Source organism: Labeo rohita, chromosome 6 (genome assembly GCF_022985175.1).
Source record: "Labeo rohita strain BAU-BD-2019 chromosome 6, IGBB_LRoh.1.0, whole genome shotgun sequence".
Classification (NCBI taxonomy): domain Eukaryota; kingdom Metazoa; phylum Chordata; class Actinopteri; order Cypriniformes; family Cyprinidae; genus Labeo; species Labeo rohita.
Window position 1 is genome coordinate 16,922,671 of NC_066874.1, and position 19,591 is coordinate 16,942,261.

General features: G+C 37.1%; 2 protein-coding genes across 2 annotated transcripts in view; both read left to right on the top strand.

Annotated features, from left to right (window-relative positions):
- The first annotated feature begins 876 nt into the window (after positions 1 to 876).
- scly (selenocysteine lyase) lies at positions 877 to 10,338 on the top strand. Its single transcript, XM_051111659.1, has 13 exons — positions 877 to 992; positions 1,407 to 1,528; positions 1,634 to 1,743; positions 2,016 to 2,116; positions 4,367 to 4,547; positions 4,751 to 4,878; positions 5,167 to 5,328; positions 5,416 to 5,522; positions 5,642 to 5,678; positions 6,524 to 6,607; positions 6,737 to 6,839; positions 7,142 to 7,217; positions 8,571 to 10,338. Exons 2-13 carry the CDS (start codon positions 1,410 to 1,412, stop codon positions 8,722 to 8,724), a joined length of 1,362 nt encoding a protein of 453 aa, XP_050967616.1. The 5' UTR covers positions 877 to 992; positions 1,407 to 1,409; the 3' UTR covers positions 8,725 to 10,338.
- A 695-nt stretch (positions 10,339 to 11,033) lies between these two features.
- Positions 11,034 to 19,591, top strand: part of espnla (espin like a) — a 35,962-nt gene continuing 27,404 nt past the window's right edge. Inside the window, exon 1 of the mRNA XM_051112200.1 lies at positions 11,034 to 11,327. Coding sequence (XP_050968157.1) covers positions 11,034 to 11,327 — 294 coding nt within the window. The remainder of the gene's footprint in view (positions 11,328 to 19,591) is intronic.

Consider the following 19,591-nt stretch of genomic DNA (forward strand, 5'->3'; position numbering starts at 1 on the left):
GTAGCTACATTAAAACAGATGGCCGCTATTTGAATGGGTTACTATGGAGACTGGAGCAGAAAAGCGTCCATTCGGAAGTAAGAATTCATAATGGCGGCGCTAATCGTTTAGTCAGGAAAAAGGTCTACAATCACACGGATCGATTCTAAGCATAAACGTAGAAAACATATTTTCATTTTGGGGTGGATTAACCCTTTAAGTTTAGCCAACCACAAACACCATTATTCCTCAGACAGTTCGTTGCATTCTTCTCCTTGATTTGTTATAACTTTTGGCGGTCTTCAAATGTTTTTCCCGGCCCGACCAATTAGTACAGCCCAAAACATAACAATATTGACCATGTTCAGCAGGAATAATCAGCCAAATTTGCATGTTCTGTTCAGCTTAGTGGCATTGTTTACATTCTGTGCCGCCAATATGGCCAAATGGTGAGGTGTGGTAAAAACACTCTATTGTTCTATTCCTATTTCAAAACGTTTAAACATCTTTTAAAAACTTACTTCTATCTTTTTTTAGCTATTATCTTTTTTTTACTGGGTACTAGTGCCTATCTTTAGATACTAGTGTCTTTCTAAAAGATGTTAAATCAGCTTGCCATACTATCTCGTCTCAAAGCTACTCATTAAAATCTTAAGAACGCTACTACGATGAAGGCTTAGCTCATGAATATTAATAACATGACGTAAAGTTCAACCAGCGCGAGCCAGCTAGCAAATCAGGAATCGCTTAAACCCGAAGGCTTGGCTCATTAATATTACAACTCGTACATGACTGGACGCCCTTTTGACGTCAACCAAGCAACGTCAGCACGAACTGATTAATAAAACTTGAACCAAACCCGCACTGTAGTAAACTAGAGAGATAAAGAGCCACTGTCTGAAATAAGGAAGAGTTTAATCCTGTACGCTTCCGGTTCAAAGTAGCGTGCCGATGCCGCATCATCAGTTTGAACTGTGAATCATTGATAGGACATACGCTAAAGAGCAAGAGAGGTCAGTAAAGTAACAGTATAATTACTTAAGTTCATCAGGTTTATCAGTGTTTATCTCAGCGATGGTTGTTGAAAATGACTGTAAAGGCAGTTTAAGTGTTTTAGTTGTTATGGTATGCTCGTAGACAACGTGTGCAGTAATCTGACTCTACCAGCAGTGAATCACCTGTGTGAATCAAAGTGCAGTAAATGGCTTGCACGATTTTATGGCTACATTATGTTGCAATAAACTTCTTTTGAGAATAAATATCAATCTTGTATTAACTATGATATTTCTGCAACATATGTGACCCAGCATGATTCGTGCGTTAATGGTCATAAATCTAATGTTAATAATTTAATTGAATTAAATATTATCGCATGTGTTTAGGCTGATGTACAGTATTTTGTCCTTCTATCTACCAATGTAATCTAGATAATGGCTGAAAAGACTGATCCCCCTGTCATTCTGGGTCGTAATTTACGGGGAGCCTTAACACAACATTGTGGGTCTGACCTGGATCATCATCATCATCATGTGGCTGATGGGCCAGACAGGTAATGAATATGTCATATCATACCTAGACTGGACATGAAGTCATTCACATTTGATCTGCCACATGCTCCAGAATGTAGTTTGTAAAAGAGCTTTGTCTGCTGCAGAATATATATGGATTACAACGCCACCACACCAGTCGATCCAGAGGTGGTCAAGGTTATTACTGATGCTTTAACTGATGCATGGGGAAATCCCAGCAGTAATTACGTACCAGGTATGAGGCTCTCAAAGATAAACATGTATGCATTTCTTTTCTTTTGTGGAACACACAAGAAAATATTTTGATGAAGGGTGGAAACAAAAAAATAGTGAAGCCAGACTATGGGGGGAAATGTACAATGTAAGATTCTTAAATTACAATGAATAGAATTTTATGTTCTACAGAACAAAGTGAAACAGGTTTGACATGAGGGTGAGTAAATGATTATTATTTTTGGGGGAACTATCTATTAAACACAATCTCATATTGCTTTCTTCTGATCTTAGGTCTGAAAGCCAGAGATATTATTTATCATTCCAGAGACACTATTGCCAGAATGGTTGGTGGAAAAGCAGCAGACATTATTTTTACTTCAGGAGGAACTGAGGTGAGGGTTTCAAGTGTCCCGGTTCAAATAGAAATTCATCTTCTTTCCTTTTTTATTTTTTCTTAATTGATTACACTATAGTGAAGACCCTAAGGCTTTTTTGCATATGGCTAATTCACATTTCAATCATACCTGTTTAGTGTTGTAACATGCTCAAAGTTTTATTACATTTTATCACTGTCTTAATGAAGCACAAACCAATCTCCTTACAGAAACAGCTGTTGTTGTTCCTGAGTTGTTGCATTGGATAAAAATGTGTACTTTATTAATACATGTATTAATTTAGTACACTGAGGGCGTGTTCACACCAAGACGGATTTCAGTGCGAAACTTTGATTTGAATGTCTTAATTGCTGCTGTTACATAAAACCACGGCTTGGTGAATAGCTGAACCATGACCTTTGTGTACCGTTACACCCCTAGTATTTGGCGTTCCTTGATACCATAGCGAATCTGAATCTAATCTGCACTGCTCTTCACAGGTTTACATGAAAACATGTATATACGGTTTGATTTAAATTCTGACAAGCAGGTGTCAAGAAAATGAATGTTATGTAGCACTTTGTGTTCTGTAGTAACCCAGGTTATTTCTGTTTTTTTATCTACTGTCAGAGAGTGAATATGCATTGTCATGCCAAATCATTTTTTTTCACACTTTATGTTGCAGCCTTATGTTAAATTGCTTTAAATTACTTTTTTTTTCACATCAATCGATGCTGCATAAACCATAATGACAAAGCACAAAACAGGTTTGTTTATAAGAAATAAAAAAAACTGAAATTATTCCATTGCATAAGTATTCACGTGAACACTGGGACACTTGAAATTTAGCTAAGGAGCACTAATTTCGCTTGTAGATGTTACTACACTTTGAGTGGAGTGAAACTGGCAAATTCTTTTGAATGAGTGTGATTTGGAAAGGCACACACCTCTCAGAAAAGGTCTGACAGCTGAAACTGCATATTAGAGCAAAAACCAAGCCCTAAGGTCAAAATAACTGCTTGTAGAGCTCAGAAACAGGCACAGATTTGGGGAAGAGTTCAGAAAAAAATTCTGCTGCAATGAAGGTTCACAGAAGCATGTAAGACGCTTGGAACAACTACAACTTTTCCTAGAGTTGGCCTCCTCCTGGCCAAACTGAGCAATTGATGGAGAAGGGCCTTGGTTATACTGGTGATCAAGAAGCTGATGGTCACTCTAGTTAAGCTCTATGATCATATATGCAGGTGGAAGAAACTTAGAGATGGACAAACATCACTGCAGCACTACACCAGTCCGGTCTTTATGGCAGTGTGGCCAAACTCAATCCTCTCCTCAGTGAAGATGCATGAAAACCCACTTGGAATTTGCAAAAAAGCACTTAAAGTACCTTCAAACTATGAGAAACAAGATTCTCTGGTCTGATGAACCTCAATTCCAAGCACAAGCACATGCCCAAAAGTAAGGTGTGCTGGTAGCAGCCTTGTGCTGTGGGGCTGTTTTTCAGTGGCAGGGACTTACGGACTCATCAGAGTAGAAGGAGAGCTCAATGCATCAAAATATTGAGATAGCCTTAATGAAAAAACAGCCCAGAGCATTTAGAACCTCAGACTGGGCAACAGGACAATGAGCCTAAGCACATAGCAAAAGTGGCTTATAGACAGCTCTGTGAATTTCCTTGAGTGGCCTAGCCAGAGCCTCAGCTTGAACGTAATCAAATATTTCTGGAGAAACCTGAAAATGTCTGCCAGCCTCCATTCAAGCTGACAGAGCTTGAAAGGTGAAATGGTAAGGAGAAGAATGGCAGATAACTGCCAAATGGAGATGTGCAAAGCTTGTTGCATCATACCCAAAAAGACTTGAAGCTGTAAAGGTGCTTCAACTAAGTACTGAGTTAAGAGTATGAATACTTATGCAATGTACTTACTTAAATGTTTTATTTTTAATAAAGTTGTCACAAATCTGTTTTCTGCTTTGTCATTATGGGGTATGGAGTGTAAATTGATGTGGGGAAAAAGTCATTTAAAGCAGTTTAACACAAGGCTGCAACACAGCAAAACGTGAAAAAACAGTGTAGGGGTATGAATACTTTTGCAAGGCACTGTATGCTGGTGTGAACAGCTCTTAACATTGTAACACTATCTGTAATCCTTCATGTGTCAGTGCTAAAAGTGCATGTCGCTTGTATTGAATCCCTGTTGAAAGTTGTGTGAAAGGACCTTTACTTACACTTTATCTTTATTCAGCTCTCTTTTTCTTCTGGACTTACAGGCCAATAATCTAGTGTTTCACACAGCTGTGGAGCACTTCAATAAAAGCAAGACTTCTGCCGAGGGAAGCACAAACAAGCAGCTAAATGGAAAAGGCTCCCTGCCCCATATTATCATCTCCAATGTAGAACACGACTCCATCAAACTCACAGCTGAACACTTGTTAAAAGAGGGCAAAGCAGGTTAGCAGGCCTGGATTTTCTGTCTAAAACATGAATCTCATTGTTCTCTAGTGGTTTATCTTGAGAAAGTGGGCATTACTTCAGCTTACTACTGTAACCAGAAATATTGCATCCAAAGCTTGTCTATTGCTATCTGAATTAAAATATAAATACGACCAAAGATCTTTGTGCTCTGATTGGACCTGATTGGATTCTCGTTGTAGATGTCACATTTGTGCCCGTTTCCAAGGTCACGGCACGGGTGGAGGTCGAGGATGTCCTTTCAGCGATTCGTCCCACCACCTGCTTGGTGTCGATCATGATGGCCAATAATGAGACAGGCATCATTATGGTGAGAATTTTGCTTTGACAGCAATCCCAATAATGTATTGAACTATTTCATAGTTAAACAATCACACATGTTTTGGCCAGTTGGGACGAGGCTTAATGGGAGTGTGATAATGCTTTTATACGACATTTTATAAACATGATGTTAGTATAGATTAACTTGCATTGTAGACACAGCGTGGCTAGTTAATTTTTGCTCTGCCAATAAAAATACATTAGTTTTTTCAGCCATGATTTAGCATAAACACTCACAGTAACACACCCAGTAACCACTTGGATTCTCTTTCAACAGCCAATTAAGGATATTTGTCAGAGGGTGAGGGAAGTAAACAAACAGAGGTCAGCTTCAGCTCCCAGAATCCTCCTGCACACTGATGCAGCACAGGCTATCGGAAAGATACGAGTGGATGCACGTGAGCTGGGAGTAGACTATATTACCATTGTAGGACACAAGGTAAGTAACAAGAGACGCTGTTGATATATCATATCTCTCTAAGTGAAGAAAATTAGAGATTGCAATCCTGTTGATGGTGTGTTTCAGTTTTATGGCCCTCGAATTGGAGCTTTGTTTGCAAATGATCCTGGAACCACAACTCCGGTTTACCCTCTGTTTTTTGGAGGAGGGCAAGAGCGCAACTTCAGACCAGGGTATGACATGGTTTATTGTGAGATGGGTTTCGTTATGGGTGATGAATTATTGAACAGAATTAAAAGATGTATATTACCGACTCTGAAATCAGTGCTGTTGTTATCTCTTTTTTTCTCAGAACTGAGAACACAGCAATGATTGCTGGTCTGGGAAAGGTAAAACCCACTATGTATCATAAGCATAATTTATTTAGTGCTAAGTTGCCTATGTTTGTACCAGAGGTTGCGCTAGACTGTAACATTGTCCGTCATTTTGACAGACAGGGGTCGTAAGAATTCTGTCATAATCTATAGTCATTTTAATTCTCATATTTTAATTAGAATAACACATTTAATTGCTTTTATTTTGTTCACATTTTCATTTTTAATCATGAACCTAAAGGACGACAGCCCAGTGTTTAAAAGCAACAAAATACGCTAGGGCTGGGTAAACAAAAAACGAATTGATTTCTCGATTTTAATAGATTCTCATTTTAATGAACCAATATCGATTCTTAAATCCCAGTCGATCTTTTGGTCTATGCTGTTTTCAGTTGATGAATAAACAGTACTTAGTGCGTCTTCCTTCCAATAAATAGCAATAGGCTAGGCTTTGTGTCACTTTTGATATAGAACAAATTCTCAGATTTCATATTCTGTCCATTTCGATAGGAAATTCAAGCAATAAATACCGTTTTGGCGCTCTTAAATGTGGCATGATAGATCGTTGTAGCTTCTGTGTACTTGTCTGTGCATAATCAAATGCATAGGAGAACATTCGTGACAGTTTTGTTTTTGCTTTGGATCCATTGCTCTGCTGCCAGACTGGAGCGCACTCGCCACCACAGGGGTGGGAATTATAGCTACAATTTTACAATAGATCAATCTGTTAAAATGACGGACAGCCTTCAGATTTTTCCGTCAATGATAAAAAAAAAAAATTCTGTCAATGACGGACAATTTTCGGTTAACGCGACCTCTGGTTTGTACTGTACAACTTGTATTTTTTTTTTTTTGAAAAGGCTGCAGAATTGGTAAGCTCAAATCTAGCAGAGTATGAAGCCCATTTCCTGGACATCCGATGTTATTTAGAGCAAAGGCTGCTTGTAAGTCCTCTTTCTACCTTATTATACTGACTAGTACAAATATTTCAGTGGGCATTAATGTAGCCTATATTTATATTGAGATTATTTTTGTATTTATTTTTTCTTATTTTTATTGCATTTTTACTTTAGGATGTCTTTGGAAGAGATAAGATTCATTTTAACAGCCATTTTCCTGGCTCTGGCATTTTGCCCAACACATGCAACGTATCCATTTTGGGAAGGGGACTTCAAGGTGAGTCAATGGCCATTTTCTAATTTTGCACTTAGTCTTTGACAGTACATGATATGAAACGAAACCAATCAAAGTTTCATAATCGAAGTTTCATGACCAAACCTTAGATTAAAAATTCTTCACAGATATGGTATATTTAATTTTGGTTAAATTAAATTTAATATAATATCGGTGACGTCTTTATTTGTTTGTTTGTCTTTATATATATGTTGGTCAAAACTGGGTCAGGTCTTGACCCTGCAGATTTGTAAAACACAAGAGCTTTTGTGAATAATTGATGAGACTCATCCCCCCTGCTGCAGGGCGTAGAGTGCTTTCCACCTGTAGGAGGTTGTTGGCCAGTGTGGGTGCTGCCTGCCACTCAGACAGAGGAGATCAGTAAGTCATCTGTATTTACAATGAAAAGTCAATATCCTTTGTTTTTTGTATAAGGGCAGGTGTGAATTTTCACCAGTGTTGTGTCAAATCCTGCGCCTTGAACCCCTAAATACTTTATACATGTATATAAGAAATAAGAGGGAGCATACAAATGTATGCTATTTTTTTTTTTATTTAGTACTGACCTAAATAAGATATTTCACATAAAATAACGCGAGCCACTAAAGGGTCATGGTTAGCTGCTTGCAGGGGTCGCCAATTATATTACATTACAGTATATAAAATTTCACTTACCACATAAACAGAGTAAGGAGAGATGACTGAGGATGATGGCTAATGATTTGCAGATCCTGTGCACCACTGACAAACATCTAATCTTGTAAAATGTGTGGTAAGAACTGCCGCTCTAAGTATACACAGAACATATGCGATTGCAAATCTCGAAAGTGAAAGTAAAAAGCGACCGTGCATTCAAAATGCCATGCATATTAATAGTGGCTCCCCGATGCCCGCAATTTATATACAGAGTAATTACCCAACAATATAACTGCGAGAGAAAGTATTGAAATATATATTTTCCTCCCATCTTTTATTTATTGCCTTCTGAACACGGCATTGGGATGCGGCGAGTTGCGGGGGGCGGGCAGGTCAATGGGGTCACGATGCTGCCTCAACATCGTGATGTCTGTTTCACTGTTTCAGTCATCTAGTGACCCAACCCTAGTTTGTAATAGTTGTTCATGATTCCCTTGTTTGTCCTGAACAGTTATATTTTTTTCCTTCTGGAGCATCGGTGAGCGTTTGAACCTTCTGAAATATTTCCCTCAGTCCCTAAGTTGTCCTCACTGTGAAAAGATGGATCTCAAAGTCATACAGTCATTGTTGGAAAGGGTTCAAATATGCAAAAGATGCCAGAAAAACAAAGAATTTGTGGGACCTGAAGGATTTTTCTAAAGAACAGCAGGCAGTTTAAATGGGACTCATGAACAACTATCACTAAACAAATAAAAACAGCTGTGGATCATACAGATATGATATTACCATTACACATAACTATTATTTTCTTTTTGTCAACGATACGTAAATGTGTTTTGTGAAATATCTTTTTCAGGTCAGTACTACATAAAGAGTAACATGCATGTTGTATGATCCTTCTTATGTTTGGTAAAATAATGTAAAATTTTGATCACAACTGTATATGTAAAACTGTATAATGATACTCAGTGGTCAAAGGGTACAGTTTTAAGTGATTAAATAATAAAAGCACTCAAAAACAAAGGTAGCCAAACACTCTAGACAGAACAGAATGTGGAAAAACCCCTAATGATTTTTTTTCTGCTATCATTTCTTTAGACCTTCCCATATTCTTCTAAGCTGTGGGATTCCCTATGATGTGGCTACTAATGCTTTGAGGATCAGTGTGGGTAGAAGTACGTCCCGTGAAGATGTGGACATTGTCGTGGAGGATCTGAGGGACACTGTAGAGCAACTGGAGCGGATGAACTAGCACCTTGGATATTGTGTGTGCCTATATATGGATATTGAACTTCAACCAAAAAGGACAAATTTTATTGAAAGGTTTTAGTTTATAGCTATGTGGCTTTGCACATAGATTAGATGGTGCGTCATGGGTATAGAGTTCAGGTTTCAGGGTCATTTTCAGGTTGCACTATATTGATCTATAAGAGTTCTTTATTTAGGAGAATATATTTAATATAAATCTTCTTTGCTTTGCAAATAGATTAAATGGTGTGTCATGAGGATAAAGATCAGGCTTCAGGGTCATTGTCAGGTTGCACTATACTTGGGCCAGTTGCATAAACTTAGCCAAAGGGTAATCCTATTTTTTTGCATTCAACTAATCTACATTTTTATCTAACTGAAATGAAAAAATCATGACCAGTCTTAAAGAAAAAAATTAGCTAACTTTTAAGACTAGTCTTAAGCTTTTATGCAACCAGCCCCAGATCTAAGAGCAATGTTACAAGTAACGTGAGTTACGTAATCAGATTACTTTTTTCAAGTACCTAGTAAAGTAACGCATTACTTTTTAATCTTCAAGAAAATATCTGAGTTACTTTTTTTTTCTCCCATTTATTGACTGAAAGCTCTTTTGTCCCCATGTTGAGAGAAATCGGGAATAAGATGTAACTTTAGTTCTAGAATAAATGTGAACATGCATTAATTCATCTCACTCGCTTACAAAAAAAACAGATTCAGTATTCCTCAAAATAAATTTACAAAGTTAAGTGCAACTCAGAATATAACGCAAACCTGCAATAATTAAATATCCTTTGTTTTTTAATCCCATTTTATTAACCAGTGTCTTTGCTTCTGACCTTTGATGATCCAATATAACCATACTAATAAGCAAAAATTATTCAAGATAAACTAACATTTGTTGTTCTTCTTTTTTTATTGCTGAAGAGTGTTGAACTTTCTTCTGCGTTCTACTGTACAAACGTGATTTTATTTTTCCTTTATCCTGAGGCTTTTGGTGTAAACAGGCTTTTACATTTGCCAAAAATATAACTTTTTATATTAAAAACAAACAAGGAATCCCAGCCCAGATTTAAAAAGTAATGCAAAAGTAACGTAACGCATTACTTCCCACAAACAGTAACTAAGTAACGTAATTGGTTACTTTTTTAAGGGAGTAACGCAATATTGTAATGCATTACTTTTAAAAGTAACTTTTCCCAACACTGTCTAAGAGCTTGTTGTTTAGCAGAACAAAATGTTTAACATAAATATTGTTTGGTAAAGCATATTTCATATATGAAACTTCAGGGATTTTAACTAAATAGTAAATGATAAATACCATAAGCAGCTTGCATATGAGGGTGTGCAATGTGTATGATCTACAAAAAAAAAATTACATGAAATATCAATGTATCATTTTTTTGTAGCTATTGCACACTCCTACTTGCATATGATTGTTGGCTTTGGTCATGGTCAGAGTTTTTTTAACAGGGATTCTTCGTTATTTGGTTTAGTATTTAGTGGTTAGTTTGCCCCTCCTGGTTTTGTATTTAATACACTGTGATATGTTGCATTGTTTTTAAACGGTTTCATAATTTAATTATGTGAATTATTTTAATTATGTTGTAGATGTTCATACCCTCTTTTTCAGGGAACAACAGAGACCTGTTCATTTTAACTTGGCGGCTGCACTTAGTTACATTGGGATGTGATGGAGCATGTACTTTCAGAATGAGACCGAGATATCTGTTACCGGTACAACAAAGCTGCACCAGCATTATTAAATGCTCTAAATGGACTCTCTTTAACATCTCAGTGCTGATCTGATCTCCCCTGATGCTGAATCATTAAAGTTCATATGCTCTGTCTAAACTGCTCTATTCTAATCCCTTGTTCACTTTCCAGACACACTCTTGACTATTCAGACAGAAATGAATAATGAAAATGAGGCTCACTGTAATCTCTAATCACATGCCACATGCATGCACAGCAGTTTTAGTAGGTCTTCAGAGGCCAGTTCTCTCATTACTCGGGTGTCTGCTGCCAGAGCCCGAGGGCAACCATGTGCAGGTTGGTAAGCGAGCACAAAGGCAACGGCTGGGCCACGATGAGCACTGGTGCATTGTGACGTCTTTCATTACCTTTACAGCTCACCGGGCCAGACCTGCTCCTCTCCTCCGCTCACCCAACCCCGCCAGCTGGCAGACGGTTAGGTGTCGGCTTCCCCTGTGTGTGTGTGTGCATGTGTGCCGTGGGGGGTAGGTTGAATTGCCCGAGATAGCGTCCGGATCCAGTCAAAGGCGGCTTGGGTATGTGCAGAGAGGCAGGGTTGACATGGTGCTCCAAAAGGCCATCGCTGCAGCCCGAGAAGGAGACCTACGGAGTCTCAGGGAGCTCGCTGAAACTGGATGTCTTACCGGCGACATTGTGGATGCTCAGGGGGCGGGACTGGTGCACCATGCCGCACGCTGTGGTCAGCTGGACTGCCTTTGCTTTCTGGTGACGGAAGCGGGGCTGGCTGCTGACACAAGGGCCCTTAATGGAGCCACACCTGTCCATGATGCTGCAGCTACAGGTCACACCCGGGAACTAAAGTGGCTCGTGCAGGTTGCAAGATGTAATGCACAGGTGAGTGAAGGGGTTGCTTTTCAAATGGGAGATTTACTTTTTTCCGAAGACAATGCTGTGCCATATAATCAAAGTGGATGGTGACCAAGGACTGTCAAGCTCCAAAAATGACAAAAACCACCAAAAATGTAGTTCAAGTATGACTTGTGTTCTATTATCCAAGTCTCATGAAGCAACTTGATCATTCAGTGTGATGAAAAGATAATTAAAATGAGCAGAGTGCCTGTTTTCGCTAAGTGCAAATCTGTCTGTCTCCTTGTCTTGTTGGCAAATTCTGTTTGCAATAACTCCACTCACCACAGTCTGGTTAAGCAAGAGAAAATTACAAAAGAAACCGAGCTTAGATAAACCACAAAAGGAAGAAACCAACCCCAAAGTAGCTGGGACAGTAGCATGGAGAGTAAGGATTTTGGATTTAGCTCTTAATATCAATATTTTTTCCAATCCCATTCTTGTTTTGCACAGTGCATATCAGCTATTAGTAGGAAAAAGGTCCCAATAAGACATCAATTATGATTTTAATAACATTAACCAAGTCTAAAAAAACTATTTGATCAGTTTGCCCACTGACAAAGATACAGTCAGTCTATAATTTTAATGGTAGCTTTCTTTGAACAGTGAACAACAAAAACAACAACAAAACAAAAATCCAGAAAAACACATTTAAAAAAAGTTATAAATTGATGAGTGAAATAAGTATTTGACCCCTTCCCAAAACCCTTGTTGGCAATCATGGAGGTCAGATGTTTTTTGTAGTTGGCCACCAGGTTTTCACACATCTCAGGAGAGATTTTTTCCCACTCCTCTTTGCAGGTCCTCTCCAAGTCATTAAGGTTTTGAGGTTGACGTTGAACCTCCAGCTCCCTCCACAGATTTTCTATGGGATAAAGGTCTGGAGATTGGCTAGGCCACTCCAGGTCCTTAATGTGCTTTGCTGCCTTGGCCTTGTGTTTTGGGTTATTGTCATGCTGAAATACCCATCCACAATTTATTTTCAATGAGGGAAGGAGGTTCTTAACCAAGATTTGACGGCATGTGGCTCTGTCCATCATCCCTTTGATGTGGTGCAGTTGTCCTGTCCCCCTGACCCCCAAAGCATAATGTTTCCACCTCCATGTTTAATGGTGGGGATGGTGTTCTTGGGGTCATAGGCAGCATTCCTCGTCCTCCAAACACAGCGAGTTGAGTTAATGCCAAAGATCTTGATTTTGGTCTCATCTGACCACAACATTTTCACCCAGTTCTCCTCTGAATCATTCAGATTTTCATTCAGACGGGTTTCTTAAGCAGGGGGGCTTGCGGGCACTACAGGATTTTAGTCCTTCACAGAGTAGTGTGTTAACAATTGTTTTGTTTTCTTGGTTACTATGGTCCCAGTTGCCTTGAGATCATTGACAAGATCCTCCCGTGTAGTTCTGGGCTGATTCCTTGCTGTTCTCATGAACTCCACGAGGTGAGATCTTGCATGGAGCAAGTTATTTAGTGTTTCTTCCATTTGCGAATAATCACACCAGTTGTTGTCACCTTCTCACCAAGCTGTTTGGCGATGGTCTTGTAGCCCATTCCGGCCTTGTGAAGGTCTATAAACTTGTCCCTGACATCCTTGAACAGCTCTTTGGTCTTAGCCATGGTGGAGTGTTTGGAATCTGATTGACTGATTGCTTCTGTGGACAGATGTCTTTTATACAAGTAACAAGCTGAGATTAAGAGCACTTCCTTTAAGAGAGTGCTCCTAATTTCAGTGGAGTACCTGTTTAAAAGACACCTGGGAACCAGAAATCTTGCTGATTTCACTGCTGAAAATGCAAACCAATTTATAACTTTTTTGAAATGCGTTTTTCTTTTTGTTGTCATTCTGTCTCTCACTGTTAAAATAAACCTACCATTAAAATTACAGACTGATCATTTCTTTGTTAGTGGGCAAACGTACAAAACCAGCAGGGGATCAAATAATATTTTCCACTATTGTAAATGTCTGCAGTACACTGAGGTGCAAATATTGTCTGCAGTGTTGGGGGTAACGCATTACATGTAACGCGAGTCACGTAATAATATCCCTTTTTTAAGTAACTAGTAAAGTAACGCATTACTTTAGAATTTCTAAGAAAATATGAGTTACTTTTTCAAATAAGTAACGCCAGTTACTTTTTTCCCCATTTATTGATTGACATGTCTCCTGTCTGGAAATTGGGAGTAAACATGGTGTTACTGTATTCTAGACTAAATGTGAACATGCATTAATTCATCTCACTCATAAAACAGATTCAGTGTTCCTCAAAATGAATAAAAACGGGGAAATGCAATTAGTAATTAGATATGTTAAATAAAACAAATATCCTTTATGTATTTAATCCTATTTTATTAACCAGTGTCTTTGCTGCTGACCTTCAATGATGCAATTCAACCGTACTAATAAGCAAAAATGACTTTAGATAAACTAACATTTGTGCTTCATTTTTTTTATATAGCTGAAGAGTGATCTCATGCATAAACACTTTTCTTTTAGCCTGTGGTGAATTCATTCATTTCACTTTTGGTGTAGAAGGGCTTTTACATTAGAATTGTTTTATATTAAAAACAAAGAAGCAACCCTTTCCCAGATTTAAAAAGTAACACAAAAGTAATGTAGCGCATTACTTTCCATAAAAAGTAACTAAATTAATTACTTTTTCAGGGAGTAATGCAAAATTGTAATGCATTACTTTTAAAAGTAACTTTCCCCACGGTGCAGATGCAGGCGCCGTTTCCTTTACTACAAACAAGCGCCGGTGATGCTCGCGGTGATTTCAGCGTCTGCCATAAAAAATGCATGAACAACATCTCCAGAACTGCTCTGAGAGTAATTTGTGAGAACTTTACTGTTTCATTTGAGTAAACCACGGTTATATACTCAAGGAAATATAAAGGTATTCACTTAAACCCGTCAAAATAATAGCTTGTAGACATTGTGGCAGAAATATATTACTATCATTCAGTAGAATGTATGTACCTACAGTAAAACTACTACTACTGTTGACTTTGTTACACAATATTTATTTCATCTTTAAAATTTTATTAGTGCAACCCCTTTATTTGCCAAAAATAAAATTTAATTTCCATGAATTAAAAGATATTAATTAATATTTTATGCCTTTATTTCATAACCAGAAAAATTTAAATACACAACAGAGAAGGCTGTTGTAGAAGTAAATAAAAGTTGTTGTATGCATTTAAATAAATAGACATGGTAAAACAAATCTGGTAACAATAAAAAATAAAACACTTCATAGGACCCTGAACATAACTTAACTTGGCGTTAAATTGTATAAGTTTCATTGTTTTAATTAATTAGACATGTTTTTTATTAATAAAATTACAGTTACCCATTAAAAAGGAGTCCAGAAAAATTTTAACAAAAAAAAAAAAAAAATAGGGCCTTATTTTTGCATGCAAATAAATGTTTTTTTCTGTACTATTTTATTTGTGTAATATATTTTTGTGAAGTTAAAATTTTGTGATAATATTTTGATACGTTTGTTATTTGCAGTGATTACGATTTACTATTTTTTCATAGTGTAACTGTTGTTTTGTGCCACTGCTTTGGCAAAGTATCTGTCAAATTAACTAAAATCGAAAACACAATATGACTTTGCTCACACGATGAGTTCATGATCCAATGTTTTCAGAGTATCAGAAGAGGGGTGAGTCAGGTCATCAACCTTTTTTCTTTGTTCAGTTTGCACAATGAACATGCGTTAACTTATAGCTCTTATTTTTGAACTCTTAAAGTGCACCAGATTAATGAATTTACCTTTAAAATATATCAAATTTTCTCCTGGGGGGCATGTCCCCTGGACCTCCTTAGAAGGATCCAGGTTCACCCACCTGTGTCTAACAAAATCTTGCGTAATTATGATGTGAGCTCCCATCCACCACTACTAGCCCCAGATGTTTTCACATCCTAGAAATGCCACTGTCTGCCACTACAAGCAGAGGTTTGCAAATGTATTCAGACCCCATTCTTTCTTTCTTTCTTTTTTTTCTTTTACACATTTGGTAATGGTGCAGCCCTGTCTTAAGCTGCTTTAAATTACTTTTTCCCCTCATCAATCTACACTTAATACACCATAATGACAAAGCAAAAACATAGATCTGTGCCCTGATAGCACACATACATCGTGGAGATGTCTATTTGACGTCTGCGTTTACATCTGGAAGATGTTTTTGCTCATTTGCAATAGATCTAACATTTCCTATCAGATGTCCAATAGACGTCTATTAGATGTCTTGAAGATGTGTTTATGATTTAGAATATATGTTAAATTGACATCTGTTAGATATTTGTACACAGCAGGTGCTTTCCAGAACAAGTACTCTTTAACAGGCATGGTAGATGTGTGTGTGCTATCTGGGTGATAACTTTGCAAATTCATTAGAACGGAGAAACTGAGTTTTTTTTTTTAACTCAGTGCTTAGTTGAAACACCTTTGGCAGTGATTATAGCCTGAGATAATTTTGGGTAAGATACGACCAGCTTTGAATCTGCATTTGCATGTCTGTCCTTCTCTTCTCTTCTCTTCTCTTCTCTTCTCTTCTCTTCTCTTCTCTTCTCTTCTCTTCTCTTCTCTTCTCTTCTCTTCTCTTCTCAGCCTCTGTCAGTTTGGATGGTGACCACTTCTCTGTAGATCTTCTGAAGCTACTGTTTTTATTGTATTTTTGATCAAATAAATTCAGCTATGGTAAGACTTATTAAAAAAAAAGAGATTTTTACATTTGAGTGTTTCAGAAGACAAAGTCATACAGTTTTAATTAATAAACAATAACACAATTTTCATTTTTTGGCCTATTTAGATTTACCCATAGATGCCATTAGGTGTATTGCGGACATTATCACTCTTTTCTCCTAACAAAATACATCTCAGACAATATGCATAATGTAAACTACCTACCATAATATAAAATGGTAACACTTTACAATAAGGTGCATTAGTTAACATGAACTAAAAATCAACAATATTTCTCCAGCATTTATTAATCATTAATGCATTATTAAAACCTCAGGCTGTGTTTGTTAAAATGAATGAATGCACTGTGAACGTACATGAACAAACAATGACTGTTTTTATTAACTAACAGTAGCAAAGATGAATAAATAGCATAATAAATGTGGTGTTCGTTGATCGTTCATGTTAGTTAATATATTAACCAATGTTAACAAATGACACCAGTGCATGGTGTGGTTACAGAGAAAGCAAATTTCTAAATATCACAGCTAAACAACACCTGCTTCAAATATTGCATCTTACATAATAAGTAGTTCACCCGCTGCACGAACGGTGTGAACGCAGAACGGTGTGAATGGTGTGATTACATCACTTTCGCTTGCTCTGTTTACTCTTTGCTCAGTAGTATTGCATGACCACTGTAATCACGAGCAGATGGGTTAGAGGGGGCTCAATCTAACCGTTAACACTGTTTGTTTACCAGGGAAGTACAGGTCATACTGCTCCTCCGAGACCCCCCCCGCACCTCCCTGATCTCACACTAATGCAAACCGGCTCTTTTAACATCGACAACCTCTTGATCTAATTTATGGCCAGCTGTGCTGTATTAAACTAGATGTTTTAAGTGCCTTGTTATCATGGACTAAAGTGATAACAATATTCTTGGTTGGTGGTCTTCCTGGGAGTTCATCAGAGTTTTTTTTTTTTTTTTTTTTTTTTAAGCCTGTGCTTGCCAAGGTGAGGTCAAAGTTGTATGCGGTTGAATTATTAATGAACATTTCCTTGGTCTGATTAAATAAAGATGGCTACACTAATTTGATCACACTGGCAGAGTAGAGGAGTGATGGCCCGTTGAGGAACGGGGTCTGTGTCAGTCGCAATAGATTTATAGTAGAATGGACAATACACATGGTTGCTATGATAGTGTTATGGTGACATCATGAAATGACCTCTATCAAATTGAATGTTCTTTCAGCTTATGACTCAATGACAGTTCTTTATCAAACTGTTGGCTCATGATTTAAAGGGGTCATTGGATGCAAACTTCACTTTTTCATGTTGTTTGAACATTAATGTGTGTTGGCAGTATATGTACACATCTACCCTATAATGATAAAAATCCACGCAGTGGTTTTTAATTAATCTGTAAAAATTATATCCCCTTTTTCAAATCGAGCCGTTCTCAGATGTCAGGCGACAGAGGCCGCTCCCACGATAGTTGATTGACATGAGCTCTTACCTCAGACCAGCTGTCACAGTCCAGTAACTTTCCTTGTTTCGATGCCGAAGCAGGAATGTAAGTTAGACAAGAATATCTCAGATTGAGCGATTGAGGTGTTGTGTTGCTGGATGTAATAATGAACGTAGTGGTCGTCATTTACTCCCGACATCTGAGCCGCTAAAGATGTATTGGATTACGTTTGTTTGTGAATGGAATGCGCCTCCCGATCTACATATATCCCTCTATCCCTCCCTTCTATTTTTGTGCGAATCATTCATGATCCAGCTTCACTTACAGCAGAAGTGTGTATAAGCGTTTTTTATGAATCTTTGCGATCGCCTTTCCTTATAACGTGGTAGTTAGGAAGTTTAGTGGCTAAATGCGGCTAAAGTAAACAAGATCGTCATTCCACAGAGAGAAGAGAGGGGCGGGGCGAGCAGAGCTCATTTTCATTTAAAGGAAGAACCCCTTAGAATGAGATGATTTTTGCGGAGCTCATTTTGACATGGTAAAAAGGGTGTTGTTTTACAAAACCATTAAAAAATTTTAATCAAAGTATATTAGAGACTTTTCATTAAGACCCTAAAGAATCATATCAACTTGTGGAAAATGGGCATCTGATGACCCCTTTAAGTGGTTCGTTCTTGTCACATTAAATAATAATAATAATAATAATAATAATAATAATAATAATAATAATAAATAAATAATACTTTTTCCTTTAGTTTAGTCAAACTGTATTTGTTAAATTGATCTTTTGTAGTGTGGTTAAAAAAGTTTGGATCATCATATAATGACAATCACCAAATGAACTGGCGATAAAAATCTATTTTAAAACATATGTCAGGATTTTAGAAATGAACTCAGTAATGATTTACAGTAAGGTTCATTAGTTAACATTTACTAATGCATTATTAAAATCTCAAGTTGTGTTTGTTAACATTTGTTAATGCACTGTGAACAAACAATGAACAACTGTATTTTTATCAACTAACATTAACCAAGATTAATAAATAGAGTTGATGCATGTTAGTTAGCACATTAATTAATGTTAACAAATGACACCTTTGTCATTTGTTAACAAATGACACAAGGCAAAACAAAAACAAAACAAAACAAAAAAAAACTTAATTGCATTTCTGAATTGCAAAATTGTCTGAATTGCGAAATAAAAACATCCAATTACCTTTTTTATTTTTTTTGTGGAAGCAACAAAACAAAACAAAAACAAAAGGCAAAACAAAACGCAAGACAAAAACAAAACAAAGCGAAACAAAACAAAAAATAAAACATGACAAAAAACAACTAAACTAAACTAAACAAAAAGCAAGACAAAAACAAAATGAAATAAAGCAAAACAAAAACAAAACACAACAGAAATAACTAAAGACAAACACAAAATGAAACAAAAAGCAAGACAAAAACAACACAAAACAAACAAAAAAGGAATCCATTATGTTACTTTTGTGTTACTGTTTGTGACCTGAGATGGGCTTGCTTATTTATTTTTAATAACAAACCCCAAATGTTACATTTTTTGGCAACTGTAAAGGCCACAGACGTGTCAGTGAATATATGTACCTAGGATAGGTAAACCCAAATTTTCATGTAAATTCAAAAGTAATGTGTTACTTTACTAGTTACTGGGAAAAAAGTAATCTGATTAAGTAACCTGCGTTACTACCCAACACTGTTTGGGCCAGATTTGCTAACAGCTTGCGCCAGCGCAAACCATCTTTTGTAAATCTTCTTCAAATTTTTGATTAAGTTTTGCAGACATATGAAGTGTATTTCCTCAGTTACAAAATGAAACGGGATGTCTGATATGAGAAAAAACGAGAAACAAGACAAATCAACAGCAACAAAACCCCACCCGCAACCCTTCCCAAAGGCCACACACAAATCAAATAAATACATACATAAATAAATAAATAAAATTAAGGTCTAGTCAAATGGTCCCGTACTAAGTCTCTAAAGAGAAGGTCCAGATGTTACATTTAGATTCCCAATAGTGCCCGGTATGGGGTTCCATATTTTATAAAAAGATCTCAATGATCCTT

Excerpts from the sequence above, each read along its gene's own strand:
- scly (XM_051111659.1), top strand. The coding sequence starts at position 1,410 with ATGGCTGAAAAGACTGATCCCCCTGTCATTCTGGGTCGTAATTTACGG. Across the intron at positions 1,529-1,633 it reads GTGGCTGATGGGCCAGACAG|AATATATATGGATTACAACG; the intron begins GTAATGAATATG and ends TGTCTGCTGCAG. Across the intron at positions 5,679-6,523 it reads TGATTGCTGGTCTGGGAAAG|GCTGCAGAATTGGTAAGCTC; the intron begins GTAAAACCCACT and ends TTTTTTGAAAAG.